At 33.7% G+C, this 24,623-nt stretch overlaps 1 protein-coding gene across 8 annotated transcripts; it reads left to right on the forward strand.

Annotated features, from left to right (window-relative positions):
* The first annotated feature begins 98 nt into the window (after window positions 1-98).
* Window positions 99-24,373, forward strand: LOC107223672 (2-oxoglutarate dehydrogenase, mitochondrial). 8 transcript variants are annotated; one of them, XM_015663428.2, is made up of 17 exons: window positions 99-247; window positions 3,892-4,146; window positions 4,623-4,832; window positions 10,688-10,790; window positions 12,258-12,320; window positions 13,952-14,207; window positions 14,655-14,889; window positions 15,025-15,204; window positions 16,689-16,869; window positions 17,221-17,501; window positions 17,669-17,897; window positions 17,990-18,268; window positions 18,515-18,693; window positions 18,857-19,291; window positions 20,271-20,425; window positions 22,163-22,309; window positions 22,542-24,373. In XM_015663428.2, exons 2-17 carry the CDS (start codon window positions 3,898-3,900, stop codon window positions 22,639-22,641), a joined length of 3,282 nt encoding a protein of 1,093 aa, XP_015518914.2. In that variant the 5' UTR covers window positions 99-247; window positions 3,892-3,897; the 3' UTR covers window positions 22,642-24,373. The 8 variants fall into 8 exon arrangements, with proteins under 8 accessions (XP_015518914.2, XP_015518913.2, XP_015518915.2 ...); XM_015663427.2 differs by having other exon boundaries at window positions 122-247; window positions 3,865-4,146; XM_015663429.2 differs by lacking the exons at window positions 10,688-10,790; window positions 12,258-12,320 and adding an exon at window positions 7,318-7,438 and having other exon boundaries at window positions 122-247; window positions 3,865-4,146.
* Window positions 24,374-24,623: the final 250 nt, after the last annotated feature.

Raw genomic sequence — 24,623 nt, forward strand, 5'->3', positions numbered from 1 at the left:
CGGCGATCTGATGACGTCACTATGGCCATGCTTATAATAGTGGGTGAATGGCGAGCTCACAGCGCCCACAGACGTAACACGTACGCGAAAGTAGCGCCATCCGTCAATGCGTGTGACACCTGCGCAGATTAGCTAGACGTCGTAACTGTCTAGCTTACAGATATACGGGTATAGGGAGAGTCTATAGAAGCGAGGGATGGAATTGCAAATGGTGGTTGTCCTGTCACCGTCGTTCCGTTAACATCAGGTAAGCGAGTCGAGATCAGAATTTTACGTTCTAATCGATTTTTGAGCAGTATAAACCGCTCGTGAAGAATAAGTAACGTATCTAAATGATAGCGACGTCGAACTAGTCAATTTATCCAAAAATTCGGGCAAATTACGTTACGTAAAATTATTGCGCATGTTAAAAATAGTCACCCTGGCATCCACCTATCGCGATATGTCACATATATTTTTATCGCACACAACCTTCGCGGATTCAAATTAGCGACTGGGAACAGTTAATTTAGGGAGCCGGAATTGAGGTGAATCAAACGGCAGGAATCTCGTTGCATAATCCTAATGAGCGTTACACGGCGGTATAGAACTTTCATCGATTCTCATTCTAGTGCAGCACGTATAACCTTGTTCTCTTTAATACCGTATTATTCCTCACCTACATACGCGAAAATGTACACCCACAAAGCGCCATACTCATGCAGGCACTCGCGTACGTCGCGCCAGAATTCGGTCCAGTTGTGTAATCCCAAATTGTTTCACAAATATAAATAGCAGCGCATTTTGCCAGCCTTCCACAATCTACTTTCTGTTAACAATTTCCCGCCCTTTTACACCCGTTCACGAAATTCACCGCCGCGCTTTTTCGGTGAAAAATATTCACAAAAAACAAAAGCAGCAATGTCACGAGTCAGATGTCACGTGCAGCTAACCATACACTTCAATGAATAGACACCCAACACTATTAAAGTAGAGTTGAAATTACGAGAATTACGGATACTTGTAATTCTCAATGTTATGCTGATAATAGTGGCCATCAGTTTACTGATAACGTCTTCAACTTTGTATTTATTTCTGATACTACCTTGCTTTCTATTGTATAAGTTATACAAGCAAATGGAACAAATAAATTGTATAACAGTTTACAATCCGTATCTCATTGGTCTATTTCTTTTCATTAGTACAGTTGATAAAACGAGCTACCATTAGTTGACCTGGCGATGAGTTCTTTGTGAATAAACCTGGCCCGTGAGAAACAGAAAATCTCCTCTAGTGCACGAGAATCAATTAAAATTAATCGTTTTCTACGTATATCTAAATGAAATAAAGTTCAGTTATTACTTTCACTTATCTCTAATTGGATAATGTTTTATCGATTGATTAGTGAAAAGATTGTGTAAATTTTTGCTCTAGACATGGGAATAAATTTAGTCACTCGACTACTTACATAACTTTCCAGAAAATATATTGCCTTGTAATAATTCCTTTGTTTTACTCAAAGCTCACAATTTTTCATTTTTAACCAAGTAAATTCTGGTTTAGAGTGTTCAGATGTTATAAAAACTACAGAAATATCAGAAAATTTTTACTACATTTTGAATTGGTTTCTTGTTTTCCTAGATCCCACCATACAAACAGTTAATTTTCATCAAAGAAACCACGTTTAGAAAGAGCTGTGTGATTGAGAAAGTCTCCTCCAAAATCCACTCCTCTCAAGCAGTTTTTTACATTATTTTAATTTTCTTTTTTTCAATTCCATGCTAACTTCATGAAAGCATTATTATCTTCCTTCGATGCCATACATTGTAAACATTAAGGAAAGTACAAATCACTATGCTAGGTAATGTGCTTCTATGCAATATATGTCATGTTTCATAATTTTAACAATCAATTTCTTGAAGGGGTTATAAATAAATTTTTCACCCCATATATGTTTCCTTGTATTGACTTACTGAAGCATAGTGAACTCTGAAAGCCTTGAATACTCGTGTTTCCCAATCAGCTTTATTTCCAAATTGTAAACAGCTAGAGGAAACATAATTACACTGTACTTTAACATTTTGTTTCTAAAAGAACTGGGAGACATCTTGTGCGCCTGACGGATTTTGCTTGAATGATGTAATGTGAAAATTGTTATGAAAAAATAATTAAATACGCGGAAAGCAAATCCCTTTGACCAAACAATCATTACCGTTTTATAATCGTTGAATACTAGTCACTTTCCACGACATTTTGATAACTTTTTTTTATCTGGGGTTCAACCACCTCATTTCAATCATTAATTCGACTTATGTAGCAAACAATTCAAAGCATGAGATCATCCGTTTTTAAGTCATTAAGAGAAAATTTTATGGCATACTGGGAGATGAATACTTAAATTTTCTGATCACTGTTTGTTCTATATCTTCTTTATCTCAATGAAGACCAGCCTACATCCTGTATTGAACTATCGTGGTGAAGCCTAATAAGTATGGTTGAATTATCTCGAGTTAGATCAAATCGCGGCTAATACTCTAATCCGTCTTGAGATACAAAGAGAACTTGACCACAATTTCAGCCTTACATAAGCTGACTAGACGTTTATTTTTGATTTGAGAAAATCGCGTTTCTTATCATCAGCTCTCAATACCTGTCAGCATTACAGCTAGCGATAGCTACAGATAACTTTCTCGTCAGTATTAGTTGTATACAAACTTGACAAATAAGCAATCAATGTACATGTTCTATTATGCTTTACCAGTAACTGAGTTTTATAACTTTTTGGAAATTTTCAAATAATTGTTGTTTTCTTTCTTTATATAGTCACAAGTGAGTAATTTTTATAATGAGGTATCAGTGTTTGGAAAGGAATAAAAAGTAATGAAAAATGGAAGCTGATAGGTAAATGATACATATTTACATCAAAGTCGTATGATGGCATTATCACTTTAATTACCTCAGCATGTCACATGTGACTTGTAAGACTAGGTTTCGAACAACAGCGGTCAAGTTGATAGGAATTTGATCTCAAACAATTGTTTGAATATAAACGCATTTTTCTTGTACATATTCAACAGTGATTCTGTTTCTATATCAATTAAAATTCTGTACCATTTTATGGTGAGACTTGCGTAACAAAATTTATTCTAATAATGCTTATTCGTTCACTCTGTGATTTTAAATCGCAAAAAAGTAACAAGTTTGTGTAGTTGACTGAACTTATACTCATTTTATGTTCACATTTCATACTCAGACATTACTTAGTTACACTGTGCGAAAATTTAGCGCAGCACGATATGTGGCTCTAACTGGTTCTATCTACTTAGGTCATCAAAAGTTCAAGCAGAATTATTTACAATTACATTTAACGGCTGATGAAATAATTGTATGATAATTTGTCTTAAAATACTCACCAATGTACAGATCATATCTATGGTTAAAGTTCAATTTATTATTCATCCGGATCATGTGTACATGTAATATGTAATGTTATCTAGAAATTTTGTTTAGGCGCAATCACTGATCCAGGTAATTGGAGTTAAGGGGGAAATTCAATTTACTATGGGTCATTGCCTTTGCAAGTTTGCCTTTAGGGGCAGTACCACTGCCTTCAACCAAGGTTTTTTGTTTCTTTGGTATCACTTTGCAGGATGTTAATATTTAGACGAACCTAATTTTTTCAAAAACAATTGTATTATCAAAGGGATATGTAGTATTTATATATGAAATTGTAGTTCAGTGTAATGTTCTTCCTAATTGTAGATTTTTGTCGTTCCAATCTGGTTATAAGAATTTGAAAAAAAAAAAAAACAATATTCATTATCTGTAATTATTATACAATTCTGACGAGCTGTTTATTACAAATAATTTTTTTTTTTGTCCAAGGTTTAAAAAAACTGCGCATTCTTGCAGATAAAAATGCACAGGGCGAGGACAGTAATAAGTTCATTGGCACCCTTGGCTCCGCACGTCTGCGGGGCTAAGAGGTTCGCCTCCTGGCTGGTACGAAGTGATCCCTTGGCAAGAACCAGTCACGTGGTAACAGCTGTACCTGCACGCCGATACAACAGCCCTGCAGCCACTGAACCTTTTCTCAATGGCAGCTCCAGCTCATATGTTGAAGAAATGTACAACGCATGGTTGCAAGACCCCCACAGTGTACATGTGGTCAGTATTTAATATTCCTACTACCGATAAGAGGCTCGATAAAGATGTGGAAATAGCGGAAGACAAATTTTGAACATTTTTTGTAGTTATTCACTTCAGACAAACGATTCATTTTTAGGAGATCACTATAAAAGAATCACTATTTCGTTATCTAGCGAGACTGTGCGATTAATCAATCAGTCGTAGATTTTGTATTATTGTTTTTCCAATTAGCCCATTAATCGAAAAACGATTAATCTAAATATCCGAACTCGATATCTACAACCATCTATTAATTGTGTAGTGTTATTATTTAAAATTATCTAACACTCTATAAACCATAATAAATCAGAATGTCTTAATATATTCAAAATATATCAAATTTGGACGAATAATTACTAGATTAATATGACTGCTCCACCTAAGTTTGCTATAAAACTTGATTGAAAACCCACTTATGAACAGTTATTTATTTAATTTTTCAATTTTCACGAAAGTCGTGGGATTCCTTCTTTCGCAACAGCACAGCTGGAGCGACACCTGGACTTGCTTACCAGGCGCCACCATCTCTTGTGCCAAGTTATAACCAAGTTCCATCGGGATCGTTGATGTCATATGGAGCGTCTCCTGCTCTTTCTCACAGTCCAATCAATGAAAAGATCATCGATGATCACCTTGCTGTTCAGGCCATCATCAGATCCTACCAGGTTAGTTACCACGTGTCTTAATTTCCCGGTTTATATAACAAAAAAAGTATCCTGAAACTCATCCTAGCCTAGTTCTCTCTTCAGTCCTGTTTTAACCAGAATTGCTGTGCTCGTACTTAAATCACTTGTGCATTGTCTGTTTTGGCAATATACAGATACAAAAATCAGTACAAATTTTACGTGTATCTTTTCGTCTCATATTATCTTGAAAGTAATTGATAGCATTGCTTTAATGCTGATTCAAACGTGAAGGAACATTGTATTGACGTATCAGTCCTTTGGAATTAGCAATGAAGTGTTTATTTAACATACCGTATTGGTCACATTATCAAAATCCAATGCATATGTACAGCAAAATTGTTCGGTTTTGAGAAGCGTTAATGCAAAATGAACTGCTAAGCCGCAACTGTTTATTCATGTACTTTTTATTCGAAATCTGCCACCTCAATTATTGTCATACACCGCATTGATCCAGAAAATTCAAGCTCATTATTACAATGTAAAACAATCTACATGATGTTATTTAAGTGAAAAATTACAAAATTAGGTCAAGTTTAAAGTGAAAAAATATTCTTACAAGTAACTCCAAGTTAAGATGACTTGGCGTGAACACTTTGCACCTCCCAGAATGAAATTGGTCTCAGTTTTGTTTTTTACATCTAATTATATTATTTTACTATCATATTTCATGTAATCAATTGCAAATTGAGGTCACAGATTTGTTTTATGGTAAGAATGCTTAATTTTGGTGTCATAATCATAATCACATTGGGATCCCAGAAAATATGTTCGTAGTAAGGCCCTTTGATGTAGCATGCATTTCAATCAATATCAATGTTAAATGTTTAGGGGAAAGTTATACGACTATTCACAGCATGTGAAACATTGTGAAGGAAATTTTACTTCATACTACCACTGTATAAAGTTTTCGGGTTGTAATGCGCTGGAGTGTACAATGTTACGGAACACATAACAGTTTTAAGTAGATGCAATAAAGTTCAGTCGCTGAAACTGTATTACAAGTAAATCACATCTGCATCTTCAACGATTATTTATTTGGTATTGTACTTGTAATAATCATTTTTATTGTGGTTGTAATCGGGACAAGCTTCAGCTCATATCTCATAGACATCTGACAAGAATGATCCGGATTTGCTCCAAAACTATACATATTTTTAGTCAGGCAAAAGATGTTCATGAAAAAGGTTATTTTCAGGAATGCAAAGCTACTTTGTCTTGTTAACATAATCATAAATTGCATTTTCTAGTTCTTTTTAGGCATGCCACGACATAAAGTTTTTCATCTAGGGCTTTAACTGTGAATATTAATTTCTATTCAGCACTTTGATATTTATGTTTGTCAACATCTTATGACAAAATTGAATTAAAGTTCGAGAAAAATCATCCAGAAAGCTGGCAGTAAATTTATTCAATGTGATTGGCACTTTTCATTTTTATATACTAACAGTCTTCTTATTCTTATTCCTAAATGGTTATATCTGTGCAGACAAGTGCCAGTATACTAATAGTCAGGAAATGAATCGTGACATTAACAGAATATTCTCCTTTTTTCTCCTTTACTCTATGCTCTAGTTACTTTACATGGTCAATGTTTTACTCACAGAATCATAATACATTCATTTTTAAATCGAATTATGTTACGCTTGATAAAAAATTGTTTCGTTGTATTTACAATAAATTTAACGTAATTCGTTGTCATGCTTTCCGGCGATTTCTTTTGACAAAATTCTTACGAGTACAACTTGTTTCCACTGATTTCAACAGAACCCTAGTCGAAATTGAATTCCTGTTTATTGGTGTCTACCTGTTTCTGCTATTTTACTAGTACATGTTTGAATTTAATTTTCAAGCTTATTTATAATCAATTTCAAGGACACTTTTTAGTAGTTTTATCAAAAAGTTTACGAAGTTTAAAATACGTATGATATTAAAAAATGTTTAGAATTGTAGGTAGCAGACTTTAGTAACCAAGTCTTAATATATATTTTGTCTGTTTGGTCACTTTCTTTTTAATTAATTTTACTTGTTAAAAAAATTGATAACCAATACTTTCCGAGTAAGACATCAATTCATTGTTACTATAAGTTTTGCCTGTTCTGTCATTAAACACAGTTAATGAATTTGGTAATAGAGTCGGAAAAGAGAAATTTAAGATAAAAGTGTCACCTCCTTATGGAATAATGTGAGAGGAAATCCTCTACTCAATTAATGTTCTCTGGGATAATTTGGGAGTTCATTTATTCGGTAATTGAATCAATAGGAAATCTCCTTATTATACGTAACTTTAGTGTTATATCATATAAAAGTTCTGAGAAATCAAACATCAACAACATGACTGGACATAAAAAAAATTAACTTTGTACCAATAGCCTGACTCTTAAAAACCAGAGAACAGGTACCACGGCTTAATACAGATAAATGATGAAAACGTTGGGTTATGTGAGCATTGTTCATTGACATATAGGCAAGGGGTCATTTAGTGGCTGAACTGGACCCTCTGGGTATCATGCAAACAGAACTACTACACACCCATTACGCAGCTCGCAAGGGAGCGCCAGAGCGTGTTCTGCGCCAGTACATGCTTGGTAAGGCTTACAAAACCATAAATTCCTTACATCCATATTTTTGACCATCCGTTTGAGCCCCAATAATTTCCTATTAAGACAGATAAAGTTAGCACCTACAGTGGTATAGAGGAAATCATCTCTCTTCTTGTTTAGATTGGATTACTGTATATTATGATGAAGAAAAGAAAAGAATCATAAATTCGGTGCATGTTGGTCGAACAAGCAGTTTGTTTTATACTAATTTGATTATAAAGTCGCAGGTTTTCTTTCTCAATTTTATTCATATTTCACGATATTTTTAACGTTGTAAGTTGTCAATTGGAATTTTATATGCGTGATCTGGTTAGAGGTAGATGGGTTGCTCAAAGTCTCTCGTCATCTTTATTTGTCTTGATTCTATATAAAAGGCGGTTTTTGGCATGCGCTTGACATGGAAATCGAGATATGGTTTATGCAACACACATTGTTGCTTTATTAGACCCTGGCCAGGAATCGCCAATATATTCATCGTTACAGTACTGATAAACAAGAATCATCTGCAAGTGTGTACTTTTGACTCTCTTAATGCAACTACATTATTTCGACTCTATGTATGTTGCAATGTTGAAAATTGACGTCACATTCCTTTATTCTTTATTTGCTGGTTATTTTGAATTGAATTTAATCAAATTGAAATTAAAGTTATTTTTGGATTTAACACACTCTTCTCGTTTCCATCTCTAATAAGTTAATGAGTATTGATAAATACATCTCAATTCATATTAGTTTTTATCCAACAACCTAAATATTTCAAAATATTTTACCTACGCACTATGATTAAATTGAATACACAAATTTCATCTACATTGAATAAATCATATTCAATTTATATACCAGAGCACACTAGCTGGATATCTCAAGTAATGCAATTATGTTTGGAACTTACTAAAGTAGAAAGCTTTCTGCCAAGAAATCTGAAAATATGGGATTAAAATACATAATAGTTAATTTATCAAACTTTCGCCATTTAAACAATCATAATCATGATCCAAGTAGAAGTTGTGTCATCTGATAATTACGGCAACTGCCCCAAAAAAATTGATTTGTGGTTTTTGTTGAAAATAACTTACAAATTATTGCCTGTTATTCAATTGAAGACAGTTTTCGTGAAAGTAAAGATTTTAATATTCCAACCTTTAAAAAACCCATTCTTTAACAGTTTGTTGGTGCAATGTTTTTTTTATTCATATTCTGTAACTCTTGAATAAAATATGAATATTCTCAGAAAAATACAGAAAATCTCTGGTCTTGAATTGTTTCGGTACCCAAAATGTACCGATTCTTATAATGAATGTACTTTCTAAACTATTCTATCTCAAACATGTCAAGTTTATTTATAGGAACCCTGGACAGTTTATTAAAATGTGCAACATAAAAAAGTCATTTTCATCATGTAAGATGTACTTTGACGTAGAGAATAAAAGTACGCACATGTATAGATGTTGCTAGGATATCAGTGTATGTATTGAAAACATTCAATTCCGCATTTTTACATATTTATAAATGTGTTTTGGGGAAAATTTGTTGAAACATGACTTCGAGATCTGATATGATCAATGGATGTTATAGCCTGTTTGTGTGGCGCTTCATACATCCATTCACATTCTTATATTCTTTCAGAGTTTTATTTTATTTTTTTGCCTGACTTATTAACATTAACATTTCTGTTCATGTAAGTACAATGGTACCAATTGGTACATCATAGGTAAGATGAATATGGTGTTGCATGTTTCGTAGAAATGGCTTTTTTGGATTCACTTCGTCTGTACATTAACCATTCACCTTTTTATCCCTTGTGTTTTTGATCATCCGTTTTTATAGCTGACTGATGTGGCGTATGTAGAATGGGTTGTCGAACAACATCTTCATCTATCACATCATATTAGCAAATTCTACAATTCATTTATCCTATGTGTTCAATATTTTGATTCAATGGGAGGTGTGCGGTGAACAAATTGAGCAAGTATGATAATCATCAGATTGGGTAAAAAGTCCGCTGTTTTTAAAACGAGAAATTTAATAGCAAAGTCTACTGTATGCTATGTAGAAACAATGTTTTTGCTATTTAACTTTAGTATACAGGGTAATTCGCCTCATGTGTAAAGAATGGGAGGAGCTTAGATGATGCGAACTGGCGCACAAAATTCATCGCCCTGTAGTCGTATCAGCGGTAAAGGCAGTTACATCAGAGTTCTAAAGATTTCAAGGGATCTCATAGCTTCCCTGATTGGCTAAAGTGCTTAACTTCGTGTTAACTAAACTCTTTTCATTCTTGACACAGGAGACGACTCAGCTCTATATATTTCACTCAAGTTTTTGTTCTGAAAATGGCAGATGTATTTACCTACACCAAATTAATAGTCTTGTGTTTGGCACGTTCCAAAAAGTATTTTTTTTTGTATATAATATCTAGATACGCTCAAAAAGTATTTTATAGTTTGCCAATTTTTACGATCTTCTAGAAATTGGATTGCAGATGATCTTTCCCATGAATATATTATGAATTTCAATTTCTCTAGAGACACTTTGCCCTAATTCTAAAACTTTTGTGATTACAACTCATTGTTATTGTGATTGTTATTATTCTCATTACTAAATTTCACAAACTACGTTTCACAGACAAGCTTTGGGAAACAACTTCAATATAATTTTCGGACAGCATATTCTTGTGAAAAATGTAACTGAAGGTAATATTGTATCAAGATTTCAGGAATAATGATCAACATTTTAAATACTTTTACCTACGTACACTTGTTTCTTACTTGTTGTTTCCCTTACCCTACAGTGGCATTGGATATCGCAATAACGTAATAAATTAAAAAGTTTACACTGAAATCAATAAATATAAACCATAGTCTGCTTTGATTTTTAATTTCATGGGAATATGATCTGGAGTGTGATACAATAATATATTCAAATATTTACTGGGTACACTAAAGCGTTTCAGGTTGCAGAACTATCTCGCAAGAAATAAGTTTATAAGATGAATAATAATTTTATTCAAAATATAATAACATGTTATTGATTGGTTAATAATAACACTGGTGTTCATTTTTTGTTTACGTTTATAACATAAAAATATAAATGACATCTAAATACAGTCGATTCAATGTTTTTTTAATTCCTTGCGAAAAATGTGTTGAGAATAGTTTAGACTCAAAAAGAAGCAGCAAATCTTTGAAATTTGGTGTCAAGTTTGGCATCTATGAATGTGGCTTCAATTGACAGATTCGTGGGCATCATATAGCGAAATTGGACCCGCTTGGCATCAACAGCGCCGATCTTGACGATAGGCATCCGCAAGAGTTGCTCTATAACCATTACGCCTTCGGTAAGCCTTAACCATCATGTGTATATCCATTGAACAAACAGGTACACTTGATGAAAACTAAAATTATACTAACTGTACATTTCTCAGCTTTAATTAACTATAGTAACGCGTCAATGCCTAAGGAGCCCAACAAATTGAAAGTAACTTTGATTGAAAAACAGAGCCATAATTGTTTCTGAGAACAGTGCCTCTCCTAATAACTCTAGGTTCACTTTAATGATTTTCATTATTCTATGGTGCAATTGCCACCGACACACACTGCTACTATACATTACCAATTTCTAAACAGAGAACGTGAATAATGAATGTCATGCATTTGATTGAACTGCTTTGCGACTATCCTTCACTATTTCGAAGGATGTGTTTCATAGATTTTACTTTAATTTCTATATTCATTCGAAATTGAATTCTTTTATCTTGTAGTTCTAGTAGTGCAGAGAAATTTAGCGTAGCACACTTTTAGATGGATCAAGTTAATCGTAATATATTTTGGAATGTGTCATCCAATAATCTCATTCTCAAGTTTCACATAATCGAGACAGAAAACTTTGTTAAATATTGAAAGAAGTCGGTCAGTCAATAAAACAAACTAGATAACTGAAACATGGAAACGCATGTTGAATTCTGAATGAAATTTTTCTTCTTGAAATAAAATTAGAACAATAAATGTTGGTATGCTTAACCACCTCGCGTCTGAAGAAATGTAAAAAGGCTCATATAAATTCTAACGACAGTGTATTTTGCTACTGCCTTTTTGCACTAAATCATTTTGACGATTATGCAACTTAAAAATTTCAATTACCTTCAAACTTTTTGCTCAAGTAAATTTTGAGTCTTCATGTTTTCAGCTGTAATGATTCAGCATAATCTTGTTTCGATTGGTTGTAATATGATTATCTTGGAATATTTAGTAAATGTCATCAATATTGATGAAAATAGACCTAACTTAAGGTTTGTATCATTATCATGTCATCGACCATTGATGCCAAAATATAATAATTTATTAAAATAACAATGGCAATATGATGTACCTCTTCTTCAATAATAGCAGACGACTTCTTAGGGAATCATTAAAAAGTACTTGATCCATCGATGTAAGTAATTATATCATAATACGTAAATCGTTGTTAGGGTGACGTAATCATCAAATTTTGTAATCATCAAAGGATTAAATACTTTTTTTTTTTTTCTCTCAATCGCAATTAATAAGCAATTTATCAACAACTTTTTATTAAATTCATGGATGACATCATGTTGAACCAGTGTTCGATTTAGATAAAATACATGCATTCTTTTGAAAAATTTTCTTCACATAGTGTATCTGACCGTTTTGAAACCAGATGTAATATGTCTATCCTTTTTTTTTTTTATTTCAAGTTAAAAAGAATTTGAAAAACCAAGGCAGGAAAGTAAAAATAGAAATCCACAACTAGGTTCAATTTTCAGTCTAAGTGTTGATGTCCACAGGAAAGAGAACTCGTACAACTTACTCGCAGGAACTTCAATATCGAGTAGCTGCCCTTATCGAAAGTATGTAATTAATTATCAAAGAGAAATCCCTTTCTATAGATAGTTATTCTACATTTTGTGCCAATGGGACACACTGGTTCACTCAGGGGATTATGTATAGATTATTGTAGTACACTGTGTGGCGGAATCTTTGCGGTGCTTGGGAACATTTTTTGTGTCAACAACAGAAAAAGAAATTTGTGGATTAGTGAATATATTTGACAGTCTTCAATCCTACGGATAAGCATTTTGTTTGGATAATGAAAATATCTTACGGTTTAAGGTATTTTCTGGTAGTATGCAAAATCATTAGGTTACAAGCATTATACAGACTTTATTTTGAAGATGTTTAGTCAATGCAATGATATAAATTTTATGTTACACTATATTAGTTTTTCTTTGTATAAAACTCATAAAAAGGCTTCAAATTAAAGGGATGTCATGGAATTTATATCATCGTATTGTACAAACTTTTCTTTTGATGGACTAAAAAACATAATAATTAGTGTTGCACATAAATCTTCATCCTCTTCTGAATGACACGGAACTTCTAAGTAATTAATTTGAGTTTCAGGCTGACTGTATAACACAAGATGAAAATTGTTTTGTTTTATATGTTTATTCTGCCGAATCGTTATTTAATTATTCATAAACCGAGACGTTCTTCATATTGTAAGTTCTAAGTACATTTTTATGTGAATTATCAGCCTTGATTTTTGTTTCTTATATACTTTGCATTGCTATTACAATTAATACATGTTGATTATTTTTCTCCAAATATAAATAACTATGTATTGTATTTTTTAAGCATTGCTGTAAACTTTATTTCCGATGTTTACTTTATTAATTTCTCTAACATAACAATTGCATGTTCATCAATTGTACGTTATTGGGTGATCGTTATTAACAGCAGTCTGTAATTATTAACAAAATCTCACAATGGATTGTACATCTATTTAATTTTTTTTATGTTCACTGGTGTTATTTCATTTCCTTATTTGGTTAAGGGTTTAATGGGACCTTTTTAGTAGGACAAATTTTCCCCAAAAAACGGTAATGATGATACAAATTCTTCTAGCTTTAGGGATGCAAATATCCACTTTCGATATGTATGAATGTTATTATTATGGTCCTTATGTCAACTTTGCACTGCAAGTATTCAAGAGGTTCATTCATTTCCCATTTTTGCATCTCAAAACTTAATTCTATGTCTGAACTACTGGATAGCTTACAGTTCATCGAGGGGCTTGTGTGTTCTGAAAATTACCTACAGCAGATCTTGAATATTTGGTAATTTGCACGCTAAAAAAAATTCACTGTGAACTACGCCAACACGTTGTACGTATATAGATAAAAGTGAAATGTGGTTTGAACTGCATGGCCAACTTTAAAAATTATAGGTGGTATTAAATAGCTATATTTCAGTGTTTATTCATATTACGGCAATTGTAATAATTTCATTTGGGTTTCCATTAACAGTTACAGGATATTCACTTACCATCAAAAAGTAATAAATTGAATGAATCTCAAAATCATTTTATTTAGAAGTTGTTCATCAGGACTATAATATGTGGTATCAGTGTTTCTTCTGTTGATTTTGTACTTGTTGAATAATGAGCGTACAAATTTACTAAATAAACAAACAAAAACAGAGGAAGCTGATATGGACCGTGTTTTCAAACTCCCATCGACAACATTTATTGGTGGAAAAGAGAAGTCGTTACCACTACGAGAGATTCTAAAACGACTAGAATCTGCTTACTGCGGACACATTGGAGTTGAGTTTATGTTCATAAACTCGCTTGAACAATGTAACTGGATCCGACAAAAGATGGAGACTCCTGGTATAATGGAAATAACAAGCGACGAGAAGCGGCTAATTCTAGCAAGGTTGACCAGAGCGACTGGGTAAGAAAGCTTGAAAGAATAAAAGTAATTTAAGTTAAGGAGGCAGTAAATAGATGTACACATGTATGTGCAAGTGAATTTCACAGAATAGTAAGAAAGGTGAAAACACACTTTGGCTATTTTTGCTGTCATTTTATATCATGGGTGAGTACCAGACATCAGCGTACAGCCTAAATGAAATTGCAAGCTTATTAAATGAGGTCATTTAATAGCACTCTTACAGTTTCATTTCAGTTGCAATAGCATTTCCAATTTAGTCAGTTACCTGCCACTTTCTTAAACCAACTAAACTGACAGCAATAATAGCTAAAATATAATTTTATCTTCGGAAGATTCCCAAAAATTGATCCCAAGGCTTGTGACTATAAATATTTATAAAATAACATTCTCATTTAAACCAAAAAACAAAGAAATAACAATCACAAATGCAATTTCTACTTGTCTTAGTTTTGAGGCATTCTTGGCTAAAAAATGGTCATCCGAAAAGCGGTTTGGCTTAGAAGGTTGTGAGATCTTAATCCCTGCTATGAAACAAGTCATAGACAAGTCAACAGAATTAGGTGTGGAGTCTATTGTTATGGGAATGCCACATCGAGGTCGACTCAACGTACTGGCTAATGTTTGCCGCAAGCCTCTGAATCAAATATTCACACAATTTGCTGCTCTTGAAGCAGCTGATGACGTGAGTATAAAATCAATATTCAAATGTTTTTAATAATGACATTACCAGTTATAAGCTCTGCTGTTTATTCGAATGAGGTTTTTTATGCTTGTATAATTCATCTTGTCCTTTTTCTGAATTAACGTTCATTTTCAGGGATCTGGTGATGTAAAATATCACTTGGGTACTTACATCGAGCGCCTGAATCGTGTCACGAACAAAAATATTCGTCTAGCCGTGGTTGCAAATCCTTCCCACTTAGAAGCTGTCGATCCAGTCGTCCAAGGAAAAACACGAGCTGAACAATTTTACCGCGGAGATGGTGAAGGCAAAAAGGTAAATAGTATGCTAGGTATTTTTAGTATGTTCCAATTTTCATTTCTTCTCTGTAGCAAAATATAGACTTTTTGGGCAGTTTGCCACTTTCGGCAATATAGTTTTGACATGTCATATTGAAAAGTCAGTACTTGCATAACGATAAAGATTATTAAACCAAAATTGGGGTTCAAGGTAGTTTGACACTGGAGCTGTCGAACAGTTATGTTTCAGTTTCCACATATTTCGATAATTGCATCCTCCACGTGTGTTTTGTGAACAAGACAAGACAACTCCGAAATTTCGAAATCTTTGTTTATTAATTCGTGCCTATTATAAACCAGTTCTCCTTGATATCCAGCATGATTCTTTTGAACGAAACTTTGAACTAGCAACATACATTTTGAGTTATTGCCATGTTGATATTTCAGTTATTTCTGTTTTAAATGCAATTTTAGAGTAATGATAGTGCAAAATCTTTTAAAGGAAATGTTATATATGGAAAAATAGTGTAACACGCCTGTTTGTCAAACGCTACTTTGAGAGTCAAACGAGCAATCCTTTAACTCTTAGCGGCACACATTTTTCCTTACTTACTGTCGACTTGAAATTTTGTACTCGAGGTTTTTGCAGTTACTTATTACGAATATGCACTCAAAATTTGTAAATTTAAGATGGCGAATCTAATACGGCTGGCTACAAATACAGATATCGTTTGACGAGAGAAAAAGTTAATAGTTGTGGGTTAATTATTGCTCGGTTTCCAGCAATTTTTGAACGATTCACTGAGTCGGTCCAGTAGAGGTCACACTTCGTATGATTTATAATAATTAGGCGTACCCTTTTTAGGTTCTACACTATCATGAGAAGTACATATATATATTATTCAGAAAAGAGTTTTCATTAGTTCAATGGTTCTTTGTGACCTCTTATCACTCAATCAGTGAAAACAAATTTTCTCGAAAAATTGGTGGATTTTGTTGTATTTTATATCTGGGTGCCAGACTGGTTTGCCATACTAGATCTGTGATTTTGAATTTTGCAAGCCTGAAAACGGATTTGTAATCAGCGACCCTAAAAACCCCCGCCTACCAAAAATCGTAAGGATACTCTTAAAACTATCTTCAATAATACATTTTTTTTTAAAAAAGTGCTTTTCTTTAGATTTTGTTAATTTATATAAACAAATTAACGAAACATAAAAACAATTTGAACATAAACTTTGATCCTCTAACATATCGAGATCATAAAATTACAAAAAAAACCCGGTTAAATCTGGAATGCCACTATGCCGCTAAGGGTTAACAGATTTGTGTTTTTCACATATGACAATGAGTTCTGCTACGTTCGACAAGCCAATTAATTGATAATTCAAAACAGGTTTACTGATTCAAGGTTAACTGAAAAATAAACAGAGGTTGTATGATGATTTAATCTTGTTTTCAATTACCAGTTGCAGACTTGTGCTGAAAAGTCTATAATCAACTTGATTATTCAAATTACAGGTTATGTCAATCCTTTTGCACGGAGACGCTGCCTTCTGTGGTCAAGGTGTAGTTTTTGAAACAATGCACTTGTCTGATTTGCCCGACTACACGACGCACGGAACTGTTCACATTGTTGTAAATAATCAAATTGGTTTCACTACCGACCCTCGTCATTCAAGATCATCACCATACTGTACAGGTAAATCTATGTTGGTTTCACTAAGCTTTCGCCATGGAACAATTTGTTTGTTTATTTATTCATTTAGTGAGTCAATGGGTTGGTACCCTTTTGATTGCATTTAGGCAATGATTGCTTCAAACTTGTCTTTTTTGATTATCTGAAAAGTAAAAATAGATAAAAAACATATACAGTCGGACCTCGAATGTACGGAGTTCAATTCTGTGGACTGTCTGCCCCTATCGCAAGAGGCAGATGGGATTTATAGAAGGGGTCTGAGGACATCTGGTCTAGAGTTGTCCGCAGAATCGAGGTCCGACTGTATTAGGTCAGACAGAATATTGATAATATATTCCTAATTTTTTTAACCAGATGTCGCGAGAGTCGTGAATGCTCCAATTTTCCATGTGAACTCCGACGACCCTGAGGCCGTAATGCACGTTTGCAAAGTAGCAGCTGAGTGGCGTGCAACATTCCACAAAGATGTGGTCATTGACTTGGTATCTTACAGACGCAATGGACATAACGAAATCGACGAGCCAATGTTTACACAACCCTTAATGTACAGAAAAATCCGCAACACTCCGCCAGGTCTTACTTTGTACGCTGACAAACTCATTAGCGAGAAAGTTGTAACACCTGAAGAAGTCAAGGTTAGTGCATCTGTACAATCAAAAAGTAACTGTTGTATTAAATGATAATCGATAGTTTTTATTGTGTTTACTTTTACATTCAATCAAAGGAGATGGAATTGAAACCGTTATGAAAAGAATCATTCGATGTGAGAAGTACTAAAGTCCATTTTTGTTTGTTTTTTCAGGATGTTAAAGAGAAATATGAGAAAATATGTGAAGACGCATATAATAATGCAAAGCAAGAAACACACATCAAGTACAAAGATTGGCTAGACTCGCCATGGTCAGGCTTCTTCGAAGGCAAAGATCCCCTCAAATCGTCTCCTACTGGGATCAAGGAAGATACTCTAGTTCACATTGGCAAAAAAATGTCTTCTCCGCCACCTAATGCTGCCGAGTTTGTCATTCATAAAGGTTAGATAAGCTTTATGCGAAGAGATGAATGAAAAATTAATAGTTAAAAATGTGACAACTGAGCACTTGTCCTTAATATATTTTTATTTCAGGTATCGAGCGCATTCTTAAGTCTAGGATGGATATGATAGAGGCCCGCACTGTTGATTGGGCTCTTGGCGAGGCTATGGCGTTTGGCTCACTGCTGAAGGAAGGAATTCACGTCAGATTGTCTGGCCAGGATGTCGAACGTGGAACTTTTTCTCATAGACATCATGTACTGCACCATCAGACTGTAGACAAAGCAACTTACAGACCATTATGTTACATGTATCCAGACCAAGCACCATACACTGTCTGTAATAGTTCCCTCTCCGAGTTTGGTGTTCTCGGTAAGAAATAATCAATTCGTTCTGATGTTATTACTGCCCAAAACTTCAATTTTTAACAGAATTTTTCATACCATAAAGAATAGCGCCATGGCAGGCTTTGTATTTTTACTTTTTGTTTCACTTCTGATGCCTTCATTCCTTTCACGTTCTTCCATTTCAAGTCTCTTCATCTGCTCTGAGTCTTTGATTCCTGTATGTGATCTTTTTATAGTACACACTTCAAACATTTTTTACGTTTCTTTGCAGGTTTTGAGCTAGGTTATTCAATGACTAATCCGAATGCGTTAGTATGCTGGGAAGCTCAGTTCGGAGACTTTAATAACACCGCGCAATGTATCATTGATCAATTTATCAGCAGTGGACAAGCGAAATGGGTCCGTCAATCTGGCCTTGTTATGCTACAACCTCACGGACTTGAAGGAATGGTGAGGAAGGACATTTTTTCAAACTGGGACAAATCGTCTGGCGCGAGAATATATAAATTGTTTTGTTGACCTTAATTTCTATGAATTAACTCCTTAGTTCTGAGTCTTTAACTGCTATTTACTACATCGAAAGTTGAAAGATAAGTAATAAATTTAATTATAGGGTCCAGAACACTCCAGCGCCCGGCTGGAACGTTTCTTACAAATGTCTGCCGATGATCCAGATTATTTCCCACCAGAAAGCGAAGAGTTTGCCGTGCGTCAGCTGCATGATATAAACTGGATCGTAGCCAACTGCAGCACACCCGCTAATTACTTCCACATTTTGCGCCGTCAAATTGCGCTTCCGTTCCGTAAACCCTTGATCCTCATGACACCAAAATCTCTCCTTCGTCACCCAGAGGCTAGATCCAGTTTCGACCTAATGACGGAAGACACGCATTTCTTGAGAGTTATTCCTGAAGAAGGTCCTGCTGCCCAAAACACCAATAATGTAAAGAAACTACTTTTTTGCTCTGGTAAAGTCTACTACGACTTGACTAAGGCTAGAAAAGAAAAACAGCTCGAGGATACAGTATCTATTGCCAGGGTTGAACAGGTAAATACAATTCAAATTGTCTATTGGCACAATTTATTTTCTTGACGACGTCATCTATCTTTACGAAAATCAATAACTGTTTCGAGTTTATTGATATATGCAAACTGGTAGGCTAATTTTTTCAGAAACGTTTCATTAGATTATAATTAAGTAAGGGAAGTAGAATTTCACAATTCAATTGACTTCAACAAAATGATGCTATCAAACCACATGCGGTGTCTGTAATGTAAAGTGTCTTCAGGCATTTGGACACTTGACAACTTGTTTTCAGTCCCTCTTGAATTTAAAACACGAAACGCTAATTTTTATGTATCTTTCAATTACAGTACAGACGTTGTGTTTCATTTATTGACGAATTAAAAACTGCAGTTATTGGGAAAATTGAAGTGCTTTCCGTTACTTCGTATATTTTGCTGCGCGAATTTCAACTGATCAAATATATTTTTGGAATGTTGGGAAACTAAGGAATTACCAATTAAGTGCATATCTGCTTTTTCCTATCGCGTTCAACTAAAGTTTTAGCCTTTTTGGCTTGGTACTTTTTGGCTTGGTACTGCCATAAAGGCCCAAGTCAGATTATTTAAAAAATGGTGTTATGGTCTTCTGGTAGTGTTTGCAACTTTTTCCATTTTCACAATTTTACTTCGTGCCAAAGTGCATAACATAATTTTTCCCGTAATTTGACCTACGCCTTCATTGCACCACTAGGTTGAAAAGTGCTAAAGGTTCAAGCTTTTCTAGCAGAATGCGTTCAAATTTTCGTTTTATGGAGATCCAGTGTTCATATTGCTGAACGCCCTCATGGTAGCAAAGTCGTTTTCGGTAAAAAAAAAAAAAAAAACGCTAGTTCTAACCCGTGATGATATGATTTGGTTTTTATAACTAATTTGAGTGACTTATTCACTTGGTGCTGTTGGTTTCTTCAAATTACAAAAATTCATGTATTCATATCCATAAATGTCTTCCATATTCTTTACAGATATCACCTTTCCCGTACGATTTGGTTAAGAAAGAAGCCGAGAAGTATCCTAATGCAGAATTAGTCTGGACGCAGGAGGAGCACAAGAATCAAGGGGCATGGACGTATGTTCAACCACGATTCCACACTGCACTTCATGGTGGTCGTGATGTTGGGTGAGTACTGAATATTAAAGTTTGTTGCTAGTTATGCAATTTCAGACATGTAAGTGGGGAATAGTTCGGGTAAATCTTCTCCATACAAAATGACAAATTGTCTTTCATTTCATTGGAAACAGAAGTTAGTAAGTAATCAATTATAGTGAATTGTACTTCACTTTACGAAATGACGAAATTTTCAAATTTACGATAAAACCGTTTAAGGTGATACTGCTTTGTTTTGCCACTAAACTTATGTATTAATAATTTTTCAATTAGAGACGCATTTCTTTCATTTATAACTAATGCTCGAACGAAATTAGGGAGTTCCGTTAAGTCATGCCTGTATTGAAATTTAAATGAACCTGTGGTGCGTTATCTTGGTATACACGATAAAACGCATGGTTATCAACGCTGTTTATATATTATGTAGACCATACGAAACACAAAAATGCTCACTGAAAAAAAAGTACGCCCCTTTCGTAAAATACATCAAAGTTCTGCTTATCGTAAGCGAAATGATGTATCAAGGAGGATTCTAATTGTAAGTAATGGGTGGCAACGAAAATTCACGCATATGCTTTGTATTGACAAGCTCTTCGTTAACTGTGATGTTATACATCACGATTTAATAACTTAAGTACTACAATATTCCAATCAATGACATCCTTCAATATTGTTATATGATTCCTTGGCACACGAAATTTTCGACAGTTGATCTTGTTGCATAGTTTCAATGTCTGTAGAAAGTACCATTAATAATCTACTGATTGCTTTTACATATTTAAATTATTGAAATTGTTCACCAACATTTTTTTTATCTTTTGACAGTTTACTTTTCAATATAATCAACCACTATCGAGAAATGATTTTTGAAAAATAGCGTAATACTAAATTGTTTTTTTCTGTAATAGTCTTTTATTTATGTAATATGTTAACGGGTACATTTTGAAATTCAGATTCCCATTTTTAGAACGAAATATAGCCTTTCTACTTTATTTTATCTACTTTAAAAATTTTAATGAAATTTCATCAAAATTCTTAGCATTACTGATCTGCAAATGCTATACTGAAGAACTGATTTATGAATGAACACTTCAAAACTCTAGAATTTATCAGCATTTATGTTTCACATAATATGGTAAATTGTTTGAATCTTCAAAACGATTTTTGAATGTACTGGCCTGTTATGAATGTCGAAATTACGCTTCCTTCACATTGTCATATAACTTTTGATATTTCGAACGAACCAGCTATCGCTGAAAGATTTTAAGCAGCGATTGATCTTATTTTTTGTATCAATGGTTTCAATTTCGCCTTAGGTGATTGTTACACACAGCTTGAGGTTGACACGATCCTGCTGTAGAAAACTAGTCGATTCTTGTAGAAGAAGAACGCCGTTCGAAATTCCTAAAACATGTTCGGCGTTAGTCAAGATACTTCCGTTTCCTATTATCCGTTTATCTCCGTAAGTTAGGTTGTAAAGAACCATGATCAGCAATGTCTCTAGTTTATTGTGTACATGGCCCATTTTTAAACGTTACAATTATTACCCTGTATTATACATACTTTTCAATTACTTGTATTGATTATGAAATGCATTTAATGTATGATGCATGTTATAAAATGATTATACTGTTTACACTTTACTTCCATCAATGCGTTTGCTTCCTAGATGTATTTGTATTTTATTTTAACACTAAATGAAAACAAAGTATCAAACAAAAAAAAAAAAAAATTTGGGCCATGTTACAGTAACGGAGACGTGCAGAAAGATAGCGCAAGCAAAATTAGTGGAAGTTGGTTTAGTAACTGGTTGTCTTCGTCCAAACCACCTCAACCATCCACAGTATCGAAACCTCAAACAGCAGAAACGGAAAATCCAAAAGAGCGAATAGTGAGGTAATAATAATTGCAGAACATAAACTCTTTCCGTTGTTTACATTCATTGGTTATACCTTTATATAATTATGTTTTATTATAATTACATACGTTTCAAAAATATTCTCTCGCACTAGATTTGGCACTATCAAATCTTGTTGATCAGAATCACGATGCTCATTTTGTTTGTATGTTTACAGGGCTATTTGTAAATTATTTTGATTGTCAAAACTTTAATTTCCTTCCATTCTAGATACGTTGGCAGGCCAACAGCTGCATCTCCAGCGACTGGTAGCAAAATGCAGCATCTCAAAGAACTGAAACAACTTCTGGACGACGCCTTTTCAATCTAATTATCCGCATCAATGTAGCAACAATTTTTATTTATTATCCATCACTAATATTTATATGTATGTTGTTATATACACTGATCATCCTGTTCTATAAATATCACTATATCAGCCAGTGTCTGTCCTTTAACCATTTTTTTTTGCAGTATGGCGTAGTGTTCATGGCGTTGACCGCACTCGCGATTTATAGATGAGTCTTAAACAATGATGCAAAACTACTAGGCTAGATTCTTATGATTAAAAATATCTATTTATTATATAGTAAAATGAAAGTATTGCGAACATAGAAATTTTGTCAGTTACTTTTTCTCAAACATTTTCGATTCGGTGCTATATAAAATAATGGTGAAAAATTAATTCATTCGGTCTGATGGTATCATAGTGATAAATTTTACTACCCATAAACGATGATTTAAAAATATTTCATCTCGAACGAGTAAAACACTATTCAACGATTGAGGTTTTTTACGACTATCTGTGTTGCCAGAAAAATTTGGTCACGTATGTATTTTATATTAATTAGTCGTAAATTTTCACCGATTAAAATACGTATTTAAAATGAGTTCACTTCTGCTCTTTATTCATTTTCTGTCAATATGTTAATAAGATGAGTTGTTGCATAGAGTGTAAAAACTGAAATACATGTATACATCGTACGTACAAGTATTCACTTTTGATTTATATATTCTATATGCTCGCATATTACGAGTGATCTGATAGTTATAGGCGTCCTAACACGCTTGTTACACAGCTAAGCATAGGTAGTTTTAAACCGAACAAACTACATGGCGCGATGCTATTGTTCTCATTTAGAATTATGATTTTTTTTCCTAGTATGCTGAAAAAAGATCAGCTATGCCAATATATTTAAATTTTTATCGTCGCTGTGTTTGTGTAAAATATTAAATGATTGGCATACTGTAGTCATAGATACTACATTATATATTGTATATGAGAAAAATTAACTTTTTTGATTAAATAAATTCAGGAAGTAAAATCTTCTGAAAATGATTTGATTGGAAAAAGTAATTTTCAAAATACTGATTAGTATATATAGTAGTTTATAATTAATAAATTAAGAAGGTTGTTTAACATTGGACACTGCATAGTATGCAAAGATACCTGATTTATGTTCTATATTAATAATTCAAATATCGAGTGAAAATGAGAAATATCAATTTTTAATTATTATTATTATTTGTATACACGTGTACATACCTGCGTACTCAAGTTTGTATGTATACAGTGTACATCATCAAATTGTCTTATGTATAACGAGCAGAGATTTCTGTAATAACATGAAATCAATAATATTTATCTTCAAGTGAATCCTGAACATTCTCATTACAATTCGTGTAAGCGTATGACAACTTGATAATTGCGTTGCGTTGCATGTACACAGCCGCGATCACTTGACTCTATGTATAATACGTCGTGAGTATTTTATCAAATACTCACGGTATGTAGACGCTAAATAGTATCTACAATTTAAATTATACAATAAGTACCGCAATGTAATATTCATTCGCTTTTTATTTTTCGTTGTACGCATAACTGCAATAATTTCGGCACAGCTATGCCAACAATGATATTAGTTTACCGATAAACGAAGAATAATATTATTGGCAGTAGGTTTATTGTATATCACCAAGTAAGATATATCGTTATACATACATACGTATGTTTATCCCACATTGTAGGATTTGTTAAGCAAATAAATTGTGTCAGCAACCGACGTGCGTCTTGTATATTTAGTAACAGGTTATAAATCGGTGTGCCTCAAACACCTTAATTTCTCAACATTTACCCTCTCGTTTCTTCCGAGTTGAATTAACAACGATATCTAACGAAGCGTCTCGTTCCAATTTTCTAAACTGCAGGATTGTCGAGGACACGGAACACATTTGTCACGAAATTCTTTTTCATCGGTTTATTATTAATCTTTACGTGTGAAATCAATTCCTCAAGATGTAATGATTTTTGTT

The sequence above is a fragment of the Neodiprion lecontei genome, chromosome 4, assembly GCF_021901455.1.
Source record: "Neodiprion lecontei isolate iyNeoLeco1 chromosome 4, iyNeoLeco1.1, whole genome shotgun sequence".
Taxonomy (NCBI): Eukaryota; Metazoa; Arthropoda; class Insecta; order Hymenoptera; family Diprionidae; genus Neodiprion; species Neodiprion lecontei.

Excerpts from the sequence above, each read along its gene's own strand:
- LOC107223672 (XM_015663428.2), top strand. The coding sequence starts at position 3,898 with ATGCACAGGGCGAGGACAGTAATAAGTTCATTGGCACCCTTGGCTCCG. Across the intron at positions 4,147-4,622 it reads ACCCCCACAGTGTACATGTG|TCGTGGGATTCCTTCTTTCG; the intron begins GTCAGTATTTAA and ends TTTTCACGAAAG. Across the intron at positions 12,321-13,951 it reads AGTAGCTGCCCTTATCGAAA|AGGAAGCTGATATGGACCGT; the intron begins GTATGTAATTAA and ends AAACAAAAACAG.